At 30.8% G+C, this 25830-nt stretch overlaps 2 protein-coding genes across 3 annotated transcripts; one reads left to right on the forward strand and one right to left on the reverse strand.

Annotated features, from left to right (window-relative positions):
• The first annotated feature begins 3544 nt into the window (after positions 1-3544).
• On the forward strand, positions 3545-9318 carry LOC124845013 (tRNA (guanine(26)-N(2))-dimethyltransferase 2-like). 2 transcript variants are annotated; one of them, XM_047322034.2, is made up of 13 exons: positions 3545-3915; positions 4300-4647; positions 4816-4903; positions 5463-5584; positions 5672-5811; positions 5901-5973; positions 6167-6255; positions 6380-6485; positions 7419-7631; positions 7738-7932; positions 8159-8236; positions 8726-8921; positions 9058-9318. In XM_047322034.2, the coding sequence occupies exons 1-13, from the start codon at positions 3640-3642 to the stop codon at positions 9069-9071; spliced, it is 1938 nt and encodes a 645-aa protein (XP_047177990.1). In that variant the 5' UTR covers positions 3545-3639; the 3' UTR covers positions 9072-9318. The 2 variants fall into 2 exon arrangements, with proteins under 2 accessions (XP_047177990.1, XP_047177989.1); XM_047322033.2 differs by having other exon boundaries at positions 3547-3915; positions 8726-9318.
• Positions 9319-11529: 2211 nt separating this feature from the next.
• LOC124845016 (UDP-arabinopyranose mutase 1-like) lies at positions 11530-14512 on the reverse strand. Its single transcript, XM_088114391.1, has 4 exons — positions 13895-14512; positions 12869-13119; positions 12582-12750; positions 11530-12201 (listed from the first exon to the last, which is right to left on the reverse strand). Exons 1-4 carry the CDS (start codon positions 14222-14224, stop codon positions 11872-11874), a joined length of 1080 nt encoding a protein of 359 aa, XP_087970517.1. The 5' UTR covers positions 14225-14512; the 3' UTR covers positions 11530-11871.
• Between the last annotated feature and the right edge of the window lie 11318 nt (positions 14513-25830).

A 25830-nucleotide genomic window follows, 5' to 3' on the forward strand; every position in this document is an offset into this window, starting at 1 on the left:
TTTGTCTTAATATTTTTTTTAATAAGAATCGATTTTCGTTAATCTATTTTTCCGTGTTACTTCATAGTTATTTTAATATTTTTAAATATTTATAAAAAAAATTATTTATTTATTTTTAATTTTTCTTAATTTAAGAAAAAAAGTCACGTGTTAAGTTAATATTGTGTCACGTGACAATAACAATATCATGTGTCAAGGTGATTAACATGTGTTAATATCAGTGTTATGTTTTATTTGGTTCTTATATTTGTTAAAAAAAAATCAATTCAGTTATACTGTATGATCGATCGGTTAATGTATTCTCCTACGTTGACTAACTGGCCAACTCGTCGAAACCGAACATCTTTCGAAACAAACTTGGAGGGGTCCATATACATTATAGTCGGTATACGTTTCGAGGATGACGCGATCGATAAATACAATGTAAATTGCTCTTCATAAAACCTTACATGATTAACAAGACAAAACATACTTATGAACTCTTGGGCCTTAATTGGGTTAACCCTAATTAAAACTCACTCCAAAACCTATAAATACAAAGGTAAGGTAAGGAGGAAGGTGATTACATTTATTATGAAATTCAACTAACTTGAGTGTGAGAGTGCTTTTGATAGGTACATCACCCCACACTCTCAAAACTAAACATGGGATACCGAGGATAACGATAACTGGAATAGAAGGTGATGATTGAAAACTATCAATTAATTGTAGAGGAGTAGTTATTGACCCACTATCCCAAACATTACTAAATATATATTATATTAAAAAATATTTAAATATATATTATATTAAAAGATATTTAGAGGTTGAAGAAAATAATAATATTTTAAGTTTATAATTAAATTTTAAATAAAATCAACATGAAAAATTATTCGTAAGTTTAAAAAGTCAATATATATGTAAAAATATAAAGAATAAATTTTATAAAAATATAAAGGATATAACATGTGAAAAAATATAGAGTAAATTCTATAAAAATAAAAAGAATAGACTATGCAAATATGTGTTGAGTATATTCATTATAAATATAAATCAATTTATGGACATATTGGTCTAATGTGTATAATTAATGCATGAATAGATTCATCTAATATTAAATATTAGACTCGTTTAATCAATATATGAACATATTCATTTGATATTATTGTTACATTTATCAAATGTGTATGAATATATTCGTCTAATGCGTATTGTAAGATATATCTAATCGGATAATGAATAGAGTTATCTAATGTGTATTAATAGACTCATATAATATGTGTGTACCGTACGACCTTCCCTAGGACCGATCACCACAAAGGCTGACCACCTAGGCCAGGCTAACCACCTAAGCCGACCACCCAAGTCATCCACCCAAGCCGACCACCCACGGCGACCACCCAAGCCGACCACCTAGGCCGACCACCTAAGCCATTCACCTAGGTCTTCCACCCAGGTCGTCTAATCAGGTCGACCACCTAAGTCGTCATCCTTCAAGAATGAGCTGCTTTGCGTCGAGTTCCTCTAGGTCATACCCATTATGACTTAATAGTATGATCAAATTATCAATGGTAATGACTAATTAGGCCCCTAATGTAGATTAGGGTGTGATTGAGTCATCATTAGGCCAGCGAAAGGTAAAGGTCCATCACAATTATTATAAATAAAAGTCTCAGGTATGACTTAATGGGGAGAATGCACATAATATGTATTACTTGTTGTGCTAATTGATCGATCATATTATTGACTTGAGTGTCAGAGTGCCTTTGATAGGTACCTCTCTACACAACTTGGACAAGAAAGGAGAGGGAACAATGTAACTTGGATGATGGAGGACCATTAGGGAGCCTATCAGGTCTTCAAGACAACTTGGAGTGTTTTGAGTAAGAGACCTCAAACTCGTACCCCAAAATAATGTGTATAAATAAACTCATCTAATATATATTGCTAGACTCATTTAATTAGTGTATGGAAAAACACATCCAATTTGTATTGCTAGACTCGTTTAATCACTCAATTGATAGACTCACCTAACACGTATTCTTAGACTCGTCAAACTAATGCATGAAATGACTTGTTTTATGTTTTATGCACAAAATATTTGTCTCGTTAGTGCATGAATAGACTTGTGTAACGTGTATTATTTAACTCGTCAAATTAGTAACGTATATTGCAAGATTTATCTAATTAGTCAATGAACATACTCGTCTAATATATATTATTAGAGTCATATAATCTATGTTTGAAAAAGCTTGTCTAATGTATAATGTTAGATTTGTCTAATCAATATATGAATGAGTTGTCTAATATGCATTCTTAAATTGCTTTGCTAATTCCTAAACAACTCATTTAGTCAAAGTATTCCTAAACTCATATAATCAATCTATAAAATGACTCGTTTAATATATTTTTATTATACTTCTCTAGTTAGTTATATATTATCTCGTTTTAATATGCAATGTTATATTCGTGTATCGCTTAATAAGTGTGTGAAAAAAATCTTTGTATATAGTATAAGTTATATAGATTAATACTGAGAAGATAAAAGAGAGTTTATTATATATATAACATGACTCTTATATAATTTATTAAGTTTAAAATCATATATATATATATATATATATATATATATATATATATATATATATAAAATGAAGTGATGAAAGACTAATTGATTTATCAATTTTACTAAAATAAAATTTTATTAAAATAAAATTTATATCGAATTGGGACGTTATGATTAAATTTTATTTTTGATAACTTATTTATTTATTTAGTCCATGGATGTGTCTCTATTTTCTTTTTCTATTATAGCCAATATTTATTAAACTAAAAAATAATATTATTAAAAATAATTATGAAAAAAATAATTTATATAAATTTTTATTATCAAATAATTATTTGAATTTTAAAAAGCATTTATTAAAAATATAAATTCCAAAAAATTATTTTAATTTATATAATAATTAAATTTTGGTTAACTGCAATGGTCGTTTAAAGGTAAAAATGAAAATGCAATTATTTTAATTAAAAATATGGATAAAATTAAAAAAATATATATTGAAAACAAATTTTCTTTATATTGGTTAAATAAATTCAAAGATATGAGTTACAAAAAAATCTCCAACATTATTTTCGTTGAAGAGAAACTTTTACAAACTTTTCATAGTTGAGAACACTTTTATTGTAATTTATATAAATAGAGATTTGGAAAATTATTTTAAAGTAATTAAAGTAACATAGTTATAATTATACTTGTTTTTAAATTAAATTCAAATGAAACATTGTTTTATTTTAATTTTAAATAATAAAATAATTTTAGTTGATATAATTAAATACTAAATAATTATATATGAATGATTGATTTTAATATTTACGTAATATTACATAAATAATAAATTTATTAACGGTAATTTATATTACGAGGCCATTACATAATATTTACTCTTTTTAGTATATTTTCTTAGAAAGACTCGTTTCTGTAATTTACGACTTTGGTAATTTTTTTGACTTTGACCCTACGAGGCATTCATTGAGTTGCAGTTAGGGTTTAAGAAAAAAAAAACAAAAACTGTTTCGCTTTTGCATAAGAAAAATTGAAAATTTCGCAATAGGGTTTTCAGTTATTGCAATTGAAAACCATGTATATAAACCCTTGCTATGTTGGTTACCCATTCCCACGTTCTAAAACTGCAATTGAAGCTTGTTACAGCAACTAGAATCGGAACAAAACCTCTTTCTCTTTTCAAGGTTTGGTCATTTTTCTGCTCGAAAACCGTAGAACGAGCAGAAGAGAAGGACCACACCGTAAATTTGTTTTTGCATGATATAGGAACGACAATGTCTTCAGATCTCAATGACTACAAAATCATAAAGGAAGGAGAAGCTGAGATTCTCATGCACGCAAAAAATGAAGTCTTCTACAACAAAACTCAGGTGATGAAGTTTGCCTTTTTATTTACATAAATTTTAGTTTTTTTGGGGGTTTGGCTTTGAAATATTGCTTGTGCTGGGAAACCCAGTTGAAATTTGTAGTTTTCCCTATGTCATCAGATACATCTTTTGTATGTTTCATGATAGGCAAATGTTGAAAGTTGAAGAATTGGATGATGTTAGAACCTTTTCAATTGTTTGAGATGACGGTTATTGGTTATTAAGATGGTTACTAGTATGATTTTATGAGAAAGCCTTTATTCGTTCTCTTTTGTTACGTTTATATGTAATTCCTCTGTTTATTAACTTTTTCTTCTAGGCGTGAACTGATGAATTCAATATTCGTTTAGTATAGACTGACCCTTCTTCCTTTTTTATAATTATTAGGTTAATAACAGGGACATATCAGTCGCTGTTTTGAGAACATTTATATCGAAAAGGAAGCAAGAGCACGAGGCGCAGTTGTCCAAGAAAACAAAAGGGGCGCCAAAGGTACTTGAAAATAATGAACCTTCTGAATTGGTTAAGGAGGAAGAACTTGACACAACTCCACCAGAAGAACATAAATCTAATGGGGAATGCAAAATAGAGGAAGAGATATCTCCAGAAGAACCTTGCAGCACTGTGGAAGAAGAGTCAGTGAAGGTCACTGAAGAGTGCAGCACTACAGAAGGTCAAATCAATGGTTCAGAAGGAAAGGGACGGAGGGAACTGAAGCCCCCGAGAGTTCTTGAGGTTTTGTGTAGTTGCTATATTTTATTTATATAGGAACTCTTTAACGTCATCTTGACACCATCATTGTTGTATATTCAATATTGATTTAATTTAAATATTTTTCACTGAAATTCAAATCCAGATCAAGTATCATGTGTATAATATAACTGTTCTCTTGCCGGCATACAGGCTTTGTCTGCATCTGGGCTAAGGTCTCTCAGATATGCCCGCGAAGTGGATGGAATTGGTCAGGTTGTTGCTGTGGACAACGATCAAGGTGTTTCACGGGTTTTTCAGCTTATATTGTCCTTGAATTTTATTCTATAGTTTTAAACATAGAAAGTTCTTCCTTTGTATGGTTTGTCTGCTCATTGAGTATTTACAATTGATATTATCTGTTTTGAGATTAGTTTACTTTGATTTTTCAGCTTAAGTGATAGGTTTCTGGGTATGAAACCTATCTAAAACAATCACTCACACACTCACACTCAAGAACTCAATCGGTAAAAAGAATGAGTTCCTGTATTGACTATTCAAACAATGTACACAATTGGCAAAAGCCAGGGAGCCTAATCCCCCTCCACAGGACAAAAAGTTCCTGTCTTTACAAAAGAATACTAAAATCAATCCTGCCCCCTGTACAGAACCCACACCCTATTTATAAAGTCTCTTTTCCCCTTCCCACTAGCTAACTAACTGTCAAACAACTCTTCCCTCCTAACTGCCCTCTCATTTCCTCTTCCTTCTATCCTAAACCCATTATACCTATCACCCTACGTCCTATCATTAAGCATCTGCATGCTTACTGCATTTTCTTTTTGTTTTGCATTTGGCAGCTTCTGTTGATGCTTGTAGAAGAAACATCAAATTCAATGGTTCAGTTGCAGTTTCAAAAGTTGAGTCTCATCTTGCTGACGCTCGTGTATATATGATAACCCACCCTAAAGAATTTGATGTGGTAAGTGGATGCTACGATTATGTACTTGTGTTAACCTTTCTGAGGAAATGTGCTTTTCATGATCTTTATGGGTGATATTTTTTTCAGGTTGATCTTGATCCTTATGGTTCACCTTCTGTGTTTCTGGATTCAGCAGTTCAATCTGTTGTTGATGGAGGTATGCTGATGTGTACTGCGACAGACATGGCTGTGCTCTGTGGTGGGAATGGGGAGGTCTGCTATTCGAAGTAATGTTATTACTCTTATTGGCTTTAAACTTTCTTTGGCATTTGTTTGATTGGTGGACTGAACATCTAAGAATTGCTATTCATACTAGATATGGATCATACCCATTGAGAGGGAAATATTGCCATGAAATGGCTTTGAGGATTGTGCTGGCTTGCATTGAGGTATATATATCATGTGGAATTTCTTGAATGTTTGTTAATACTTAATTTGTATCCTCCTGTTATTTGGATGCGTAGATTGATGTTAAATAGTCAATCAGTCATCAAAGACCAAATATTGTGCAAAAGTTTGAATCAGTTTAGTATCTATCTATATTATGAAAGTTTAAGTGTGATGTTTTCTTACCAATTGCAGAGTCATGCTAATCGGTACAAGAGGTATATTGTTCCTGTGCTATCCGTGCAGATGGACTTTTATCTACGTGTTTTTGTTCGCATATATACGTAAGTTCTCTACTTTTGTTATCATGTGCTTCAGTAAATATTGTTAGTGTTTGCAAATTAATGATTGTGACATAAAATATAATTTTCTTTTACGTTGACTGAAAGAGGAAATACTTGGTTGCAGTTCTGCCAGTGCTATGAAAAACACTCCCCTAAAGCTTTCATATGTTTATCAGTGTACTGGTTGTGATTCTTTCCACCTGCAGCCCATTGGAAGGACCATTTCCAAGGTGTGTACCCTGTTCTAGTCTGTTATTGTCATCATTTTGACACAATACGTTCTGATTCAATGTTTTCTAACTTCTTTGTACACCTAGACCTGCTGTCATGATAATAAGTCGTTCTTGACATTTGTATGATTTGTTATGTATATATGCATGTATTTTTTTTAAATGCACGTAATTTTGAATATTAATTTTCTACCCAATGACAGATATTACTGCCATTACACTCTAAAGTGAGTTACTCGTTCTAGTGAAGAAGGATTCATATGTTTTATTCGATCTGTCCTTTTTTTTGTGCCAGGGATGAACTGAGTAGAAAATAAAGATAGTTAGAGGGCATTTAGCTCATCTCAATTTACGTAACTTTTTAGTTATTTCTTTGCATAGTATAAAATGTAATATGGAGTTGTGGTGGATAATCAATTCTATTATGACATCTGGAAGTGTTACTTTTACCATTCTGTTCGAATGTTTAATTTCATATATTGAGTTTAGTGCTGGTGAAGTTTGCCTGGACTGCAATACGCAACAAAGAATTAAAACTACCACACTAAGGATCCAAATAGAGAAATACACTGATCTCCATGGTTAGCACTAATCACACCTTGCATATTTGGACACCCTTTTACTAAAAAAATTACACACACCTCTCCTTTAAAGTACGAACGATGCACAAAATCACCTTAACAAAATAAGGGAGGTAGTACAACTTTTAAACAAAAAAGAACATAAGTGCAAATTATTTCTCTAACATCATGGGACGTTGTCTAAATTATACTTAAATTTTATCGTTCTCTTGACCACTGTGTTTTGAGGATTGGGGTTATGCTTTAGCAATAGACCAAGGGGTTGGCATGTTATACTACTTGTTGCTTTCTTGGCTGTTTAAAAACCATGACATGTTGAGGGGAGGAACATAATTTCATTTTACTTTTTCAGAATACCAGTGTCAGATATTTGCCTGGCTTTGGTCCTGTTGTTCCTCAAGAATGCACTGACTGTGGGAAAAAATTCAATATGGGTGGTCCTATATGGTCTGCTCCTATCCACGACCAAGAATGGGTAGCTGCTATTCTAGCAGATGTGAAATCTATGAAAGACAGATATCCAGCTTACGATCGCATTTCAGCTGTGTTGACTACAATATCAGAGGTGTGTTTCCATGTTCATTTAAGATGCATGCACGTAACATTTTACATTGCAATTAATTCACCCAAATCTTCTAAACTCTAATATTAAATGAGTATATTCTTTGCAGGAATTGCCTGATGTTCCCCTATTTTTGAGTCTGCACAACCTCTGTGCGACCCTCAAATGTACTTCTCCATCAGCAATTATTTTCCGTTCTGCAGTGATCAATGCAGGCTATCGTATATCTGGAACTCATGTTAATCCATTGGGGCTCAAATCAGATGCACCCATGGATGTTATTTGGGATATTATGCGTTGCTGGGTAAGTTATCACGCATGGTTAAAACCTTTTTATTTATATGTTGGCTTTGTTTTTTGCTGCGGAATTAGATTTTTCTGACATGTATATAAAACACTCCTAGATAAAAACACATTGGCCCATTTAAAGACGCTGAGTAGAACTTATTTGGTTTGCTTGGGTATACTGGGAAAATTTGTAAAGAATGATTTGCATTTTTACTCAATTCATTGATTATCTCTCCCTTCAGGTAAAAAATCATCCAGTGAAGCCTCAGCCAGCAGATCAATCAGGAAGCATCATACTTTCAAAGGAACCAGTTCTACAGGTATGTTAATCATTAAAGCTTTGGTCTCATACAAGATGGGGTTACTCCCCTTCTCCTTATCCCAACATTTTTTATTATGTGCTATTGGGTGGATAATTCAAGCAAGTCATGGAGGAGGATTTGATCTAAACTGAGATGTGTGCACAGGTTTGTGGTGGGTGAGTTAGAAGTAATACAAAGCTTATGCTTTTACAAAACTTTGTTTGGCCAAACTTGGTATTATGAAGCCCTAAGCACCACAAACATCTTTCAACAAGTTACTAAACATATATTAGTTAAAACCATGAACTACTAAGACATGGGAAAATATTTGTGTAATGTAACTTATATCCGTTGTTATTTACTTATTGTGTAGCAAGACTTTGGGCCATGTGGTGAATTTCCATGAACTTAGATATTGGTTATTGTTCGTATTTTGGCATATGGTTTGGTTGGACTGTGATCAGGTGTGGTGTGTTGACTAGAACTTTCCTTGTCTGTCCTTTTCAGGCCAATTTTTCTCGTGCTGTAGCATCTCTCAGCAAGGCTCAAGCTAAGAAAGTTGCACGCTTTCTTCCAAATCCTGAAAGACACTGGGGTCCAAAACTGAGGGCAGGTCGTACAATTACTAGCAAGCATGTCTCTCTTTTGGGTCCTGAAGCTATCAATGGAGCTCTCAATCAGGAAGACGAAGAAGAACCGAAAAGTAAGAAGCCAAGGACTGAAGATACTGTCACATCTTAGCTCAAAAAGTTTTGAAATTATTTTCATCAATCTAGAGGTCATGGAGTTCTAAATTATGGTTACTAAAGAAATCCATTTGTCTTCACTAAATTTTGCAGAGGTAAACGAGTAAAAGTAGATAATGTGCCTTGTTTCTCAATTAACAAGTATGCAAAATGCTGAGGGGAGATTAAGGCACCATGCATCAAATTAGATGTTAGAATTTGTCATTTATTTTTGTCTTTTTGGGATTATTATGGAAATTGTACTGTGTGGATTATTTTTTCCTAGTGACTGTATTTGTTGTTTCTTATAGTAGTTGAAGTTTCAAACATTGAGCGAAAAAGAAAAATAAAAGGAAATTGAAATATTGCCTTTCACGTTTAGCTCTACATATTTCTGTCTTTTCCCTCTTGTATAGAAGCTGTTGAAGTCCTTTCCTAGTGTAAAAATAATGACATTTAATGGTCACTACACTTGAGTATGCAGGTTCTTGAAGGATGCTCAAAATGTTTGGTGGTTATATAATGTTTTTTTAAAAAAATAGTCACTGAATTGGTGCAATCCATGTGCATGGAACCGATTTTATTTATTATGTAGTTTATTCCAAGAATTTATTATTGGTATTAAGATTGTTGAGATTCATGAAGTGTGATGTTAATTTACAGCAATATAACATGACTATGTTTACTAGTTTATCTTCATATTGAAATTTCATTAAGAATGGTTGGCTTTAAATGGTGTGGACTGTACTGCCATTTTAATTGAGGAACATACAGGGTTCAATTTTGTCAACATTTTGTTTGCGTCTACAAAACATTGTTAGATGCAGAAATGTCTGTTATAAATGACTTGCCACACATTTTTAACTCATGGAGAATATTCTTAATAGAAAATTGTAAATGTTCTGTCTTAAAATGGACGTGTTAATTAAAAAAGAAGAGATTGCTTGTAATGCTCAAATATATTTCAAAACAGATAAACATTAGTATTTTTAAAATCAGATTGATTTATAATGGATAACGGATTAGCTCAATTGTGATTGAATTGATAATAGCAAAATGTATATTTTTTAATGTTATGTTAAACAATAAATTAACATATCATTATTTGAAGTTAGGTGAAAATTTAAATCAACAAAAAACTTATTTTTTTGGTTATCGCATTTCTTATAAGATTATAAATATTTACATAATTAAATAACATTTATTATACATAATTTTTTGGTTTTTTTATTTATTTTATAAATCTTGGAGCAAGAAAGATTTGAAAAAAAAAATATAGGAGGAATTTTTCCTTATTCTTAATTAATTTTTGCAGGTTCGATTCACAGCAATTTTAGCAACAGTGTCTACAATTCTGAAAAAGTTCACCCTCAAACTACTTAGATGAACTGAAGTGATTAAACCTGCTGAATGATACTGCTCAAATCCAATATCTAATAAAAATAATCCTTAATAAAACTTTATCAATCTTTCCATGAAATCATATTAATTTAAAATAAAATTTTTAATAACAGTGTGAATTATGTAATTTTTTTTTGAAGATTCACCACCAGTGTCGGTGAGAGTAAAACAACAGTAGCTAAGAACAGAACAGTGGCATATTCTGTAAGTACTAAATAAAATCCCAAAAGCTATGGACAACAACTATACGGATTCACCACCTCAGACACCTAAGGTCACATATCCCAATGTCACAATAAATTGCCAGAACTAACTGAGCACCTAGTTTAGTACATTACACAGTTTATTACAAACTTTCAATTATGACCATCCAATGGAACCAAAATACAGCTAGCCACTGCTCATGCACAACAATTTCTCACATTAAACCTATGTCACAACCTTCCACATCACATAAAGGACTTGCAAACGTGTCCATTGCAGCTACACTACAATTAATGTTTACGTAATCATCTCATGTGAATGCAGACAGCAGTGAGTTAATGAAATTTTCATCATCACATTTTAGTGTTGCTGTAGTTTTGCTTTATTCGTGCAATCGAAGAAATACCAAAGTTCAGTGCCAGAAATCAAACTACCATAATATCAACAACATAAGTTTTCTATTGCAGTAATAAGAAAACTAGTAACAAAAAAAGTTGACACTGGAAAGTTTATTCTACCAAAATACTGGTTTTCTTGTCTTGTTCTATAACTAGTATTTCCAAATTCTCTATACCAGCAACTATTTCTATCTCCATCAATTTGGTTTGACAAGTTTTCGAAGTTATTTGTAGTTTTTCATATAAACTGGCTGAATAAATAGTCTACATACAGACATCGTAAAGAGTTTTTGCATTTTCATCCAATCACAAATAGTTATATTTGATAAGCATATTGAATCTTATAATAATTAACTTAAAAGTTATATTGATAAATAATTATTTTTGTTGATTGATGAAATTATTTTCTTACATTGTCTGCGAATGGAAGTTAAACTCTAATTGGATTGTTTCATCTTCTCATGAGAGGGAAATCACTGTTATAAATATTTTATGTTTAGAAATTCAAGCTAGCATTTGATGAAAAGGAGATGATTTGAGTGGCAGAAAAATTACAGAAGAAAAATCAAACTTCCTGAACATATCAGTTTGAAAACTCGATCACTGTTGATTTGGTAATGAGCCATACATTGATATTCTTCCTATAATAACACTTGCTTCACTTGAACTTCAGAACCAGCAAGTGATAAGGTCCTGAGTGATGTGTGTCTACTAAGGGTACAAAAATCACAAGAAAACAACTAGACCATTGTACTTTATTCTTCATAATCTCAAAGCATGAAGTGAAAAAAATAGAATTACAGCTAACAATGCTGCAAACTTAAGTGACACTAATTGTAAATCGAAAAGAAATACTTAAAAAAAGTACAGAATAAAAATAGTTCGACTTCTAGTCCAGTTTCAGTGGTTGCTAACCAAGACCTGTTTATGCTTTGCCATTGGCCTTAGATGCTCCAACAGGGTTAAGATCATCCCAAGCCTCAATCCAAGTAACCATGGCATCTGCCAGCTTGTCAAAGTAAGGATCAATCTTTGAAAGCTTTTCCTTGACTTGCTTGGAGAGTTCAATGTAGCACTTCTGCACTGTGGTGCATTCTTTTGGAAGCACAACATTCTGGAAGAATGGAATAATGTCCTCCTGCCAGAATATGCCTTTGTACTCTTTCCTCAGGTTAACAAATGGGTTGCTTGCCTTGCTGTGATAGATGTATGGAAGACCAGTCTTGATTCCTAGCCCCAGATGATCACAGATCACCTGAATCACCGTCATCAAAGTTTCTCATTTGTTTTTTTGCTATAATATTCATATAGCTTATAAGGGTATGCATGTAAGGAATCTATTTACCGAACTTATCTATAACACAAATTTATGTACGTGTTTAAGGAAACTTTGCAGAATAACTTAATGAAAACAATCTAACCTTAGTTCTGCTTTGATGAGTACTGACATAACAAGTACTGATTCAATAAGTGTGTGATTAGATCATGTTATCAGAAGAAATAACTGCTTAATTTTACTAACTGTCTAATGGGAACTTTTGGTAAAACAATTGTATGTACAAATTTAAGCATTACAAAATATCCATTTAACTGTTCCTATAAAGTTTTACACTGGAATAAAGCAAAGAAACTGACCTTGCAGCACCAACCAGCCCACATATCATCGTAGCGTCCAATTGGTTGACCATCTCCCATGAGACCAAAGTACATCGCAGGTCCAATGAGATCACGATCGAATGCCAAGTTCATTCCGCACATTGGGAATAAAGTGCCTTTTGGAATGGTCAGAACAGCATCCACATACCTTGTACACAATGACAAGAGTCACAATCAAAATTGTATAGGCTAACACTTTGTAGTTTTTGTTAGGTAGAAGGTTCAAAATAAGGGTATTGCTATGTTATATGGTACTATATATATACCTAGTGTTCCTCTCAAGAGGCTTCACAAGTTGTGTAGGAGCATCATAGTCTGGGATGTTGAGCCAAAGACCATGAGAAACTGCAGTTGGTGCACCTTCACGAAGACTAAAAGGGTATCCACGAACATAATCTGCTCCTTCTCTGAAGGGGTCATAAAGGGTATTGAAGAAGTATGGTGTGGATGGACACAGAAGGTTTTTAATATGCTGCTCAAGAGCATTAATCTTTTTTCCAGATGGTTCACTGGCAACCTGGGCCATAAAAACAATAAACTAGTGAATAATTTAATTTAATTTAATTCAGAAAAATGTAGCAGCAGAAAAAGTTAGATATTAATCATCATATAAAAGTATAGACAAATGATTATAAAATCAACTGATAAATCCAAGGTCCGCAGAAGATATGGCACTACTGACATGTGAGTTCAACAGATAATGGACAAAGTTAACACTATGGAATATATACCAATGTAATATTTTGCAGTAAAAATTACACCCTAGCAGGTAGAATTGTAAGAAGAAAGGCAATTTTCAAAGACAATGCTTAAAACTACCAAATCTCATAGCACAGATGAGCAAAATAATATTTCAATAATAATCTAAACACCTTGAAGAGGAAGTTCATCATCACAGACCTCAAAACATGGATCTAACTCATGCAATGGCCAAAAAGTAAAAAAGAAAACAGCAACAGAACCAGTTGCACATTGAAAACATTTGGAGAATAGCAATGATGCAGAGCAGAATAACAGAATCCGTAATCTAGAGGGCACAGGGGAATCTGCAACCAAAATCATTGTTGCATGGAGGCATGAAATTGGTCACTCAGTTCAAAAAAAACACTTCAAGATCTCTCCAAACATCGAACAGAAGAGCAAACAAATGCAGAACTTTGATGTGGTTTTTCCATATGCTTTTTGTTCTGTACTTAATCAAAATTTGTGTCACTCTGGAAATCCATGCGTGTAGATTTTGTCCATTAACAAAATCGAGACACCCAGAAAGGTGAAAGGAAAGAAAAACTCACAAAGCAGTCATCATCAATGGTGAAGATGTACTTCTTCTTAGACACCATGTAGCCAAAGCAGCGGCAAGCAGAGTCCTTGAAGGAGATGCAAGAGGCCCTTGGACCGAGAAGCTTGTTGATGTCATTGCGGTTGTAGAGTTCATAGTCAAAACCAGGTGGAACCTTAATGGTTTTGGTGGGGTCACCATCCTGCACAATGATCAAATGGTAAGGCTCAAAGAATGGCCTCCACATCTCAAGAAAGTCAAGGTTCCTTATGGTGGGGATAACGATGTCAAGCTCATTTTTCAATGGAGGTGGCGATGTGACATAGGAAGTTGCAGTTGCCATTGCAAGAAGAAGGTTACGTTGCAGAGAGAAGGAGAAAGAGAAAGGGAAAGGGTGAAGAGAAGGGAGAAAAAGAGTGAGCTTTTGAAGGGAAAGAGAGGGAGGTTGTAGGAGTATTAAGGGGAAAAGAGAAGGGTGTAACACGTGCAATGCCTAAGTTATCGGCACTAGTATGGGGTGTATACATTAAAGGTTCATGTCTCTGAATGTTTAAGGTAACAATGACTTCTTCAAGAGCTAATGCCCGCAAGATGTGGTAACTTTTGTGGATGAGAGAGAGAGAGAGAGAAATGCCAACATCAGTGTTGCACCGTCGAACAAAACAGAAAACAATCGTTAGAGATTTGTGTTTTATGTTATGTCTAAGGAGTTATCATGTGTTAATGAAAACAGGGGTAATGTAATAATGTGTATTGTTAATACATTGCGACTAAAAATTACATTTTTAAATCTTTTGATTTGAAGCTGTCGGGGGTTGGGAAAAGCTTGAAATCAAATGATTGTAAATTTGCTAGATTTAATTTAGAAACGCGTGGGCTGATCTTGAGGGGAAAAAATGGTTTTTTTTTTTATCATTTTACAAATTTCAAAATTCAGTTTTAGATTATAAAATTTACTGCTTTTTTATTCATATCTTTAATCTTTAATGTAACACTTTTAATTTTCTAGCGATTTAGAAAACTTCCTATAAAAAAGTGGTTTAAACAGTGTTTGACAAATGATATATTTTAGACCGATAAGAAATGAATAATTTCTTTTAAAAAAGGACTAAAATTGTACTTCGAAAATTTTAGATAATTACAAATATAATTTACGGATTTTTTATTTTTGTATGGGTTTTAAGCACAAACGATTAAAAAATGTTAACAGCATTCAAAACGTGGGTGAAAGAAAGAAAAGAGTTAAAAAGAAAAATAATAAAATAGTAAAGAAACTTGTTTGTGTAAAGTATTTCAAAAGGCCTTAGTTAAACAAATAGTAGTATAGATTAATACTTGACTTGTGTTAACTATCACATGATATTTTAATTTATATTATTTAAACTATTGATATTTCGTTAATGAGTTGTAACACTCAATACCATAAGAAAATGAAATTAAAATATCATTTCAGGTATTTGTCACCTCTTATCCAAATAAATCATCACATCTTTCAGTTTATACTTATTCAATGCTTTCACAAATTTCTCACCAAAATAGATATGCTACAATCATCCATTCAATATCATCTCAAAATAGTACACTAAACACTTAAATATAAGCTTAAGAAAATAGAGAGGTGATGCTTGAGCAACAAGACATCTTATTTGAGAAACTTTCTTCCAGACAAGACAGTTAACATTGATTTTCTATTACTCATTTTGTGAGCTAATACTTGAAAGATTGAATATATCAAGTATTCTTCTAATAATTAAGGAACATTCTTTTGGAGAGAATAAATTAACTCTGTTTCTCAAAAACTCATATAGAACTAGAAAATTAATAAATAAATAATAATAATAATAATAATTATATAAGAATAGATACAAATAAGGATAAAAAAATATTAATTAGATCCAACTAATTTTATAACAAAGAATATGAATATAAGATAAAGGTAAATAAACAAAGGAGTAAAAATAGTCTGGATTGAGACACACATAACATTGTCTTTAGAGAGAAAACGCTCTTACTACATAGCACAAAACAAAAAAATATATACATTTATCTCCCCAAAATAAAATTATATGTATTTCTCTCATAAGATACAAAAATCCACGTACCAATAAAGTACAGTGAAGAATTTCTAAATCTTATAAACACCAATGTCTTAAAGACAATATATAACATAAGACTAAAAACACTCTTAATGAGTTGGTGTGTATGTTGTATGTTTTTCTCGTGTATAAGTGATATTTATAAGTAGTAGTAGAGATAGACTTAATAGTCAATTGTAATAAATTTGATTTTTAAATAATAATAATTTGTAATCAATAAAATAAATGTAAAAGACCCTATACACATAAATAGTATTTATTTCTAAAATTAATGTTGCAGAAAAATATTATTAACAGTAGGATTTTATTTTATTATTTATTTTTTAAATTATATTAAATATTTTCAATAATTCCCCACATAATTTAAAAAAATACAACAAAATGCATTATCTTTTAAAACAAAATATGATATTTCAACCTAAGGAATCTTTTGAATTTGAGCCTTACATCTAATGTTTATTTATTTAGAAACTGTATGTAAGACTTCTCACGAGTCCATAAATTTAGAGATGATTTAATGAGAATTTATTTTAATTTTGAGTTTAAAATATATTTATAATAAATTTGAAGTTTGTAATTTATTATAATAATAATAATAATAATAAATCAATAAAATATTATTATAATAAACATATTTTTCTTTCATTTATATTTTTATTATATTGTTACAATTTTCAATTTATATACAATGTTGCACTAGTTTATAACTTATGTGTATTAGTTAACTTAGAATTTGATTCTTCTTTAATCCTTGAAGATACTAATTATTATATGATACTGTATTCAATGGTGAGAAAACTAAAAAGTAGATTTAAAGGTTAGTTAAAGTAATTCCATAATTGAAGTGGTTAGCCATAACACATGAACATCATTGTTGACATGTCACGAGCACGAGGTAACACATGAACATTCCATCTTCTAATTGGCATTGTATTATTTAACCATAACTAACTCTAAGCTTATAAATAAACAATTTAATGGAAAATATTAGTTATATTGAATATCTAACTAGAGTCTCAAAAATTCATTTTAGAGAATTTGGCTAAAACAGTTTAGTTGTCACCAAAAAGGTGAAAATTTTCCTACATACGAAAGAAATATATAAAAGGATGAGAAGATCTAAAAAATATAACATTGTAAAAGAATAACCATGGAATTTCAAATAAATGTATCTTCTTTCAAATAAATGTTTAGGATCAAAGTCGCAACTAAATAACTGAAGATGTGAGAGTTGTTTAATACATGTAGGAGAATCTTTGAACGGGTATTTGGGACGTTTTTTCACTGTCACCACAAAAGTTCCATGACCAAATGTAGGTATGCTTGTGGATGTGTGTGTCAAAGGAATTTATGCTAACATGACAGTTTAAATATGTATTAGAAGCTTAACATATAAACATGAAATTAAGTCTAGAATTGAACCTCATCTTTACTTCATATAGTATGAAATTAATTTATATGAAGCTTGAATTATGGACTCTACAAAAATATAGGATAGCTTAGACAAATTAAGAAGTAAAGTGTAACATCCCAAAAATACAGTGTAAAACCATACAATAGAATAATCACATCTAATATATTACAGTTCAGTCTTACAAGAAATAGGTTGTGCGCTTACGACCGAACGACCTTACAGAAATAACGAGAAAGTTAAAACTGTACAAAGATGCAATCCTGACCGTACGGTTTACAAAAGACTTATACCGAACGATCCTACAAAAGAAAAGGGAAAATATGATCGAACGATCATCGTACAACTAAACTAAAATATTGACCGAACGGTTCTACTGTTCGGTGTTAACTTCTACCTCGACTAAATTTTCTTCTTCCAACAGCTCGTCTCCTTCTGCTCACATCCACATGGATGATCATTGCAACAGAAAGACAACCGAACGTACAAAACAGACAAGATAGAAAACATAGGGTAAGCTTATGTAATTCAATTCAAATATCAACATGGATTTCACACAATTCAAATAAACGATATAGTTCATTCACTTTTACATGCAAAGCCTAATGCTAGACTCTGACTGTCCGGACTGTATGAATTCTGTGTAGCTACGACGTTCGTGCATCCGGGTGATGTAGTAACTGGGATACCCTCAACAACTGCCACCCGAGGTTAGTCCTATCTGTCCAACTTAATCATAAGGACTAGGACCTCTTGCCATTCCCACACATGACTTACCCTTCTCTACATGAGAATGAGTAATCACGGAAATCAGGATGAACCGCCAGCTTAGCATGCCCACATTCATACTTTACCAAATTCCAATGTCCATTCATGAGATATTCCTCCCCGGAATACTCTTTCATAATCAAATACGTTTCGTCCATATCGTACTCCATCATCTTTCATTATTAAACCTCAACTGAACCAATTTGAACAAAAATTCATTAAGATACCAAATACCGAACGTAAATCTTCAACCCCGAACGTAAACCAAGAGGTTTTTAGTTCCAAAACGGATCAAAACCGAGAGAGTGACTATTGGTGTTGGGAAGAGACCGATTTCCATAATATTTCACAAGGACTAATAGAAACGAATGTGATTTACAAAGTGAGCCAATTAAATGAACTGACTCATGAACGTTTAGACCGAACACCGTGAAGCCTAGGCCGAGTACTAAGACTCTAGGCCGAAACCAATGGAGACTGACACTATAAGACATCAATTGATAGTACTTGAAGAAATCATATAAAGAAATCGAACGCTATAAATACTTAGCTTACTTATGAGTTAACATCAACAAAACAGAATGTCAATCGAAGACCGAGCACGGTATAGAGCGGACTCTATGGAATTTGGACGAGCGCTCTTATTATCAAGATAGATTACTGAAAGGAGAACAAACGCTTGGTGTAAGACCTAACACTTACTTAGTACGAGTACTTGGTGAAAGACCTAGCACTAAATAGTACGAGCGCTTGGTGAAAGACCTAACACTAAATAGTTTATAGAATAAAGACTTGATAAATATACAATATCAATTAACTATTGTTCAAGAACGAACGAGATATACAAATACACATAGGTATACTTCAATTTTTAACAGAATACCAAAGAACGAATATCCTTGGTTGAACGTTGATATAAAAATTTTACTAAACGAAGACGCTCAGTCCTCAACTGGAATTCCATCCAAATGAAAGAATCTAGTTCCAAACGAGTCCTCGAGAAAACCGAACGGTCAAAGACCATTCAGTAACGAACATACATTTTCATATGGAATTTCATACTTAGAATGATTTAAATTCATTTCTCAACATCTATCTTCTTAATTTCGTACATCCATATCATAGTAAATTTTCATACTTCATACAGTCAAAACATAGCAATCCATCATATTTCATATTAATTCAGCAATTCAACGAACATACATACATTCCAAACAAACATAAAAATCAAATTATATAAGCTTCCCTTACCTCTAATGTGACCGAACGTTCACAGGTAGGATTACTGATTCACCTCTACAAATCCTTCTACCCTCAACGCTCAACAATTCTCCAAAACTAAACCAAGTAAAACCAAAACACTATCAGAACTACTCATTTTAGAAGAGTGATCAACACATGAAACTAGAACTTGGCTTGCATGTCCAGAAGACCGCACGACTGAGTGAAGAGAAGAACTTATCAACTCAGCTTCACAAATCAATCGGTTCAATCGAAAGCTCTTGACACCGGAAGAGTGGAAATGGTGCCTGAATGATGATCGGAGGAAAGAAAAGGTAAGAATTTGTAGAAAGAAGAATGAGATTGTTAGAGAGAAGGAGGAGAGAATGAAAGTTTCAGAATTCTGGGGAAGAAGGGTGCATGCAGAAAGTGGCGTGAAGTTTGAAAACTTAGAGTTTTTCTTCCACCGTCAAAACCGAACGGCCACTCCATTGCTCACATCTGTCTTCCACTTTCCGTTTTCCAGCTTCCCTTCCTCGACACATGTCTTCCAGTCAGTTGGGTTTTGGGTGGATTTTAATGGTTCTGACATGAAGAAAGCAAAAACAAAGGAGTTGACATAAAGATAAGAGAATGAAAGAAGAAAAAGAGCATAAAAATATGAACAAAGTAAATGACAAAAATGGATAACACTTTAGAGATAGTTTACATGCCACTTAAGACCGAAGATCTCCATCTTCATCTTCAAGATAATTTTCAAGGAATAATTTTCATTTCACTCTAAAAAATTAATAAAAGACTCGTGAAAGGAGATTATTCTTATAGGTGTCTCAAAATTCTCACAAATTTCAAATTTCATATATTGTAAAAGTGATTTACAAAGAAAGAGAATTACTCTATATAGCCATTCAAACTAGCCTCGGCCAAATATGTTGCAAAGGAAAGAAAAATTCAAAAATTAAAATCTAAAATCTTCTAGATCTAGATCAATGACAAATATCAATCCCATGTTTTTCATATTTGTGTCACAATGTGTCACATTTCCTATGCTTCTTCTTTCTCTTGTGTGAACTTGATGCTCGTATTTGGTTTGATTGAATTTCAACTAAAGGCAATTACAATCTAAATTACAATTACTATTTCACATGAAATTACAAATAAATTAAGGGAAATAAATCCTACAATTTACAAATCCAAACAACAAAAAAGTACGGAACTTTTCTAGTGAGAAAATTGTTTCTTCTCATGTTCCTTGGGATTATTCTTTGAATGCTTGTTTTCTTTCCCTTTTTCCTTTTCTTCAATTTCAAGAATGGTAAAATGGATCAACAGTTAGCTAACCACTAATTTGGTAAGGTAAGTTAAAATTTTCAATATACTAGCTTGGTTTGACAAATTCTTTTAAACTAAAAAATTCTCTTTTAAAAAATTAACTTTTTTATAATGTATTATCTGAAGTATACAAATATGTAATAATATTATAACTTATATTAGTAATACTTGCATATTAAGTTTCAATTACTAATTATAATATAATAATTTAACATGTAAAAATAAAATTTATCCAATTAGAGACATTAACTAACTAATTAAAGACTTAGAAAATATTCACATCATTAAGTGTGATTTTAATATACATATACAATATATATATATATATATATATATATATATATATATATATATATATATAAATTAAAACAAAAAGAGATATTGAATTTAAAAAACATATAAGAAATTTTAGTTGACTGAGTCAAAATGACCTCAATTGGTCCATGTTTACCACCTTTTTTATTTATGCAATTATCATTACCCATTCGAAAAGCCTTTAATATAAAGAAAAATAGAAAACATAACTAAGGGTTATATTTGTGTTGCATATAGTATATCAAAGATGAAGAAATCACGACCAATAAATGAGTTAAAGAAAAAAAGTTATCAATCCTGGTTGAGTGAAAGAACTAATAAAAGGCACTTGAAAAAAACACTTAATTTAGGAAGAATGATGCATTTTTACCCAAGAATAATGACCAACATTATCAATCATATGATTATCGACAAGAATATTTGTATGTTAAACCAACTTTTCTTGTCATGACAAAGGATTTTATAAAGTACATGAATTCCATGAAGTAATTATGATTCATTACTAGATTAAAGAAGCTGAAGTTGATAAAAAATTGTATAGTGAGGTTTGTCACTTATGGACATGACACGACAAATATTTTACTTTAATTTTTTAAATTAAAAAACTCAAAAGAATGATATTTGATAAAAGGCGAAAAACTAAAAGAAAAGACCACTAAAAGGACAAATCTCCTCTAGCTAATCAATAACAAACAAATATTGATCCACACTAAAAGTCTCGTTTTGGGATTTTAATATTATCACTATTGGTTTCACGAAAGCAAAATTTACTAGTTTGGTAAGAAATGTTACATTTGCTCAATCATGAGATTTTCTTTAGAACATCCTGATGACATGACTTGCTGAGCCACCACTTTCTTTAACAAAACTTTAGGAAAAATTATCCCTCATAAAAACACTCCATTGTCATATTAGTAATCTTGATAATTCAAAATATACATTGGATTTCAATTAATCAAAGAGTTAAAATCATGTTTTGTAATCCATCTATTGACAAGATCTTTCATTGACCTCAATATCCTATGTGATTCTCTAAAACATTTTAGTGAAGTTTTAATAAACTTTTAAAGTAACAAGTTAAGACACAATGTTATACTAAATTGAGAACAAATTTTAACATGACATGACAAAAACATTGATACTAAAATATGTTGTACAATATACTTGTTCATAATATAAAATCTTTTAGGTTACCTTTTGCTAAATCGGCTGGAGGTAGTTATGTTGATTGTCCATAAGTACTCAACAAATAGTAGACATATAATATGGTTATACCAACATATAGCTCGCAAAAAAGAAGTGATTACTTGACTGATTCTATTCATGAAATAAGTACACTATATTTAAATTTTAGACAAGTGTTCAAATAAAAACAACCATAAATAATTGATGGTTTGAAGAAAAATAGCATCAACTTTGGAAAGATTATAAAAATAAACACAAATCTTGACTACAATTAGAGGAGGAACTCATAATATGTTGTCACAAAAGAAGGTAGATATTTGCTTTAGTAGTTAATGATACACGAAAAATCAATCCATATTTTTTTTAGGTCACAAGCTAACATTAAATCTAAAGGAAATTTAGTAATAGAAAAGGAAGAAAGTTTGGTGAAGAAAAAAGGAAAGCCATAGTTGAAAAAAATAAAGAGGTTGATGACAAAATAACATGAAATTCAATGCTCAACTTGGTTTGTCAATGTTGAGTTGATTAAAATATTTATTATGTAAATGGAGAGTGAAAAAAGTACACAAAATTTTATAAATTTTAACAATGTATATCTTAAAAAATCTTATCTATCTAAAGAAATTGCATGTCTACTCGATACATTACTAAATTCATATTCAAGAAAAATAAATTAACTTGTATATTAAAATAACTATTTTTATTATTTGGATAGTGTCATCTTGACTTAAAATACTTAAAAATAAGTTATCAATGTTTAATAAAAAAAATTGGAATGCAAAAGCATTTCATTATAAGTTATCAATGTTTAATAAAAAAATTGGAATGCAAAAGCATTCTTGAATGAAATGGTAATTAAATATATATTTATAAACTTTTTGTTTTTCAAATTACACCAATTAAATTAAATTGACAAATTTAATTACAAGAATCCATTTATATACTTCAATTTAAACACTTTTACAAACTTTTACCTTTTATTTTATATCTTAACTTTTTTTAACCCTTTTGTTTTCAGTCCTATGTAATTTCTCTACCAAACAAAACATGGGAGATCAAGATCATAAAATTTGTATTGTTTTTTAATTTTTTCTTTTCATCTATAATCGGCATTATTTTTATTTAATTAATTAATTTATTTATTAATAACTTACGAAACCAAACTTTACAATATCAAGATATTTTTTTTTATAATTTTCTTACAAGCAGAGTGAGCCAATAAAGGATCGTGGCATTATTAAGTGGTTCTTTCGTTGAAAATTTGATCTCTAAGAAATGCAATATGAAGAGGGGAATGTGAGCATTAAATAATGTCTAATAGTTGACACACTTAAAGACTTTAACTTCATTTGAAGATACTTAAGTCAAACAAAAAAAAAAGCTATTTTAAATATTACTCTAATATTTAATTTAATTTTCTCAAAATAGTACTATTTTTTTACCATTAATAAAGCAGCATTGCCAAATTTTAGTTTCTGGTTATAATAAAATTGAGGAGGGAAATGTACCTTTGGAAGAGGAAAAAAAAAATCACATAACATATCAGTTGTCTCATAATTTTAAATTATAAATTCTAGTTTATATCTAAAATTTATTGTAATTTATATAGAGAGAGATTGTTGAAATGTTTAACAATCAAGTTTATACCCCAAAGATTGGGTGAAAGTGCATACAAATTAAAATTATACCTTCTTCTTTTACACTAATTGAATTTATACTTTCTTTTCAAAGTAATTAAATTTATACCTACTAAAAGTAACTTCAAGATTTGGTGACATAAATTACACATTAGGAATTCAGCAAAAGAATGTTTAATTAAAACACACATGACCAAACGTTGGAATTTGAATGACTTTTTGTGTTGAAGATTGTGAATGAAGAAGCTTCAAAGAGAAGAAATTGAAGTGATAAAATATTGTGGGCTAATAGGTGTAGTAGCCATGGCTATGCCTAAGTGCCATATTTTTATGTCAAAAAACAGGTTAAATTAGAAGATCAATAAATGTTAGAGAAGTTCATTAAGTTGACCATGTTACGTTTTGATAATTATTTCAAGAAAAAAAATAGAGCAATTAATCATTGAAATTGGTGTTAGAAATATATTTAAGCTTGAGTTTTTCATGCAATTGATGAAAAGTCCCATCCCATATCTAATAAAAAAAATTGAATATCTTTTTTATTTGTGTAAATATTGTTGTTTCTTATTATTGTTTTTCTATTGGAATCTTTTTGTCATTCTCAAAAGTCTATTTTTTTTCTTGAAAGAATTATGGTTGGATTTTGGTGTAAAATAACTTTTTTTTTTGGACAACTTGATAAATTATTCTTAGTGAAATTTATCTTTTCAACCACTTTATTTATTTATTTATAGAATTTAAATTTAAGACCTTAAAAACTAAAGCACAAAGCACGGCTGTAGATCATGGGATTTAGCCAAATTTTCTAAAAGCTAAAATTAACTTTTATGTGTAAACTAATTTCTAATTTTTTTTCAAATAATTATTTCAAAATTTATATTCAATGTGTGCCTAAACTAGTTTTAGCTTATAAAAAGAAATTCATTCCGATTATTTTTCTCTACTAGAATCTGTGAAAAAGTTTTTTCCCAAGTTAAATGAAGGATGTGCACAAAGTAACGTGTTTACCATTTTTTTAGTGGAGAAAAGTTAGATTATCTTTTATTAACAAGAAGTTAGACTCCAAGATAAATTCAATTAAGGATAAATTATAATAACAAAATCAGTGAGTGCAGAAGCAAGAAAGTGGAGTATAAATATTAACTCAAATTTTGAAAATTATCCAATTGCAAATTCCATGAACTACACTAACATGGGCCTGGACAGAACAGCACAAAGTTGTTGGGCCTGCTGGGCTTATATTATATCCTAGATCGATGCACACGTATTTAACATTTTAATAAGATAAGTTTTGAATTGTTAAATATAATTAAAATGAGCTCGTAGAAATTAATTATTAACTAGTTTTACATTCATTTATTCTTTTGTACGTAAAAGGACATAACTTATATTACATTGAATTGCAACTGTGGTTCATAATGGGCTGGACTTGTGGGTGGTCTTAATATTTTTTTTAAAAAATTATTTATTTTTAACAAAGTCTTAATTACATTTTTTATTATTGAAAAGTAGAATAAATCTAGTTTAAGCCCTTCAATTCTTTTAAAAATCATTTAAACCTCTAAAATTTGAAAAAAAAAATACAATTTTAGTCTCTCAAATTTACTATTTTAAAACTGAATAAGTTACAAAAACAACATTCTAGTTCCTCATTTTAAAATGTACTTTTTATGTAAATAAAGTAATTTAAAAAACTGAAAAAGCCAAAACTGGAGTTAGTTCAAATTTTAGTAACAAAATATAATTAAGTCTTTTAAGAAATTTATTCATTGAACGAGGTTGAAGTTTAGGTTTGAATTTAGCCAAACTAAAAAATGGGCCAATAAAAGTTGTAGACCAATGAGATAGCCCACTTGACTCATGTTAAACCAATATTAGGCCCATCTATTTTTTGATAATGGAAAAGAGAGCATAAAGGGAATAACCCAAAAAGATAAAAAGTTTTTCTAATAAGGAAAAAAGATGGAAAACAAAGAATGGGATA

This window comes from Vigna umbellata, chromosome 4 (assembly GCF_029865625.1).
Source record: "Vigna umbellata cultivar VRB3 chromosome 4, Vumbellata_1.0, whole genome shotgun sequence".
Classification (NCBI taxonomy): Eukaryota; Viridiplantae; Streptophyta; class Magnoliopsida; order Fabales; family Fabaceae; genus Vigna; species Vigna umbellata.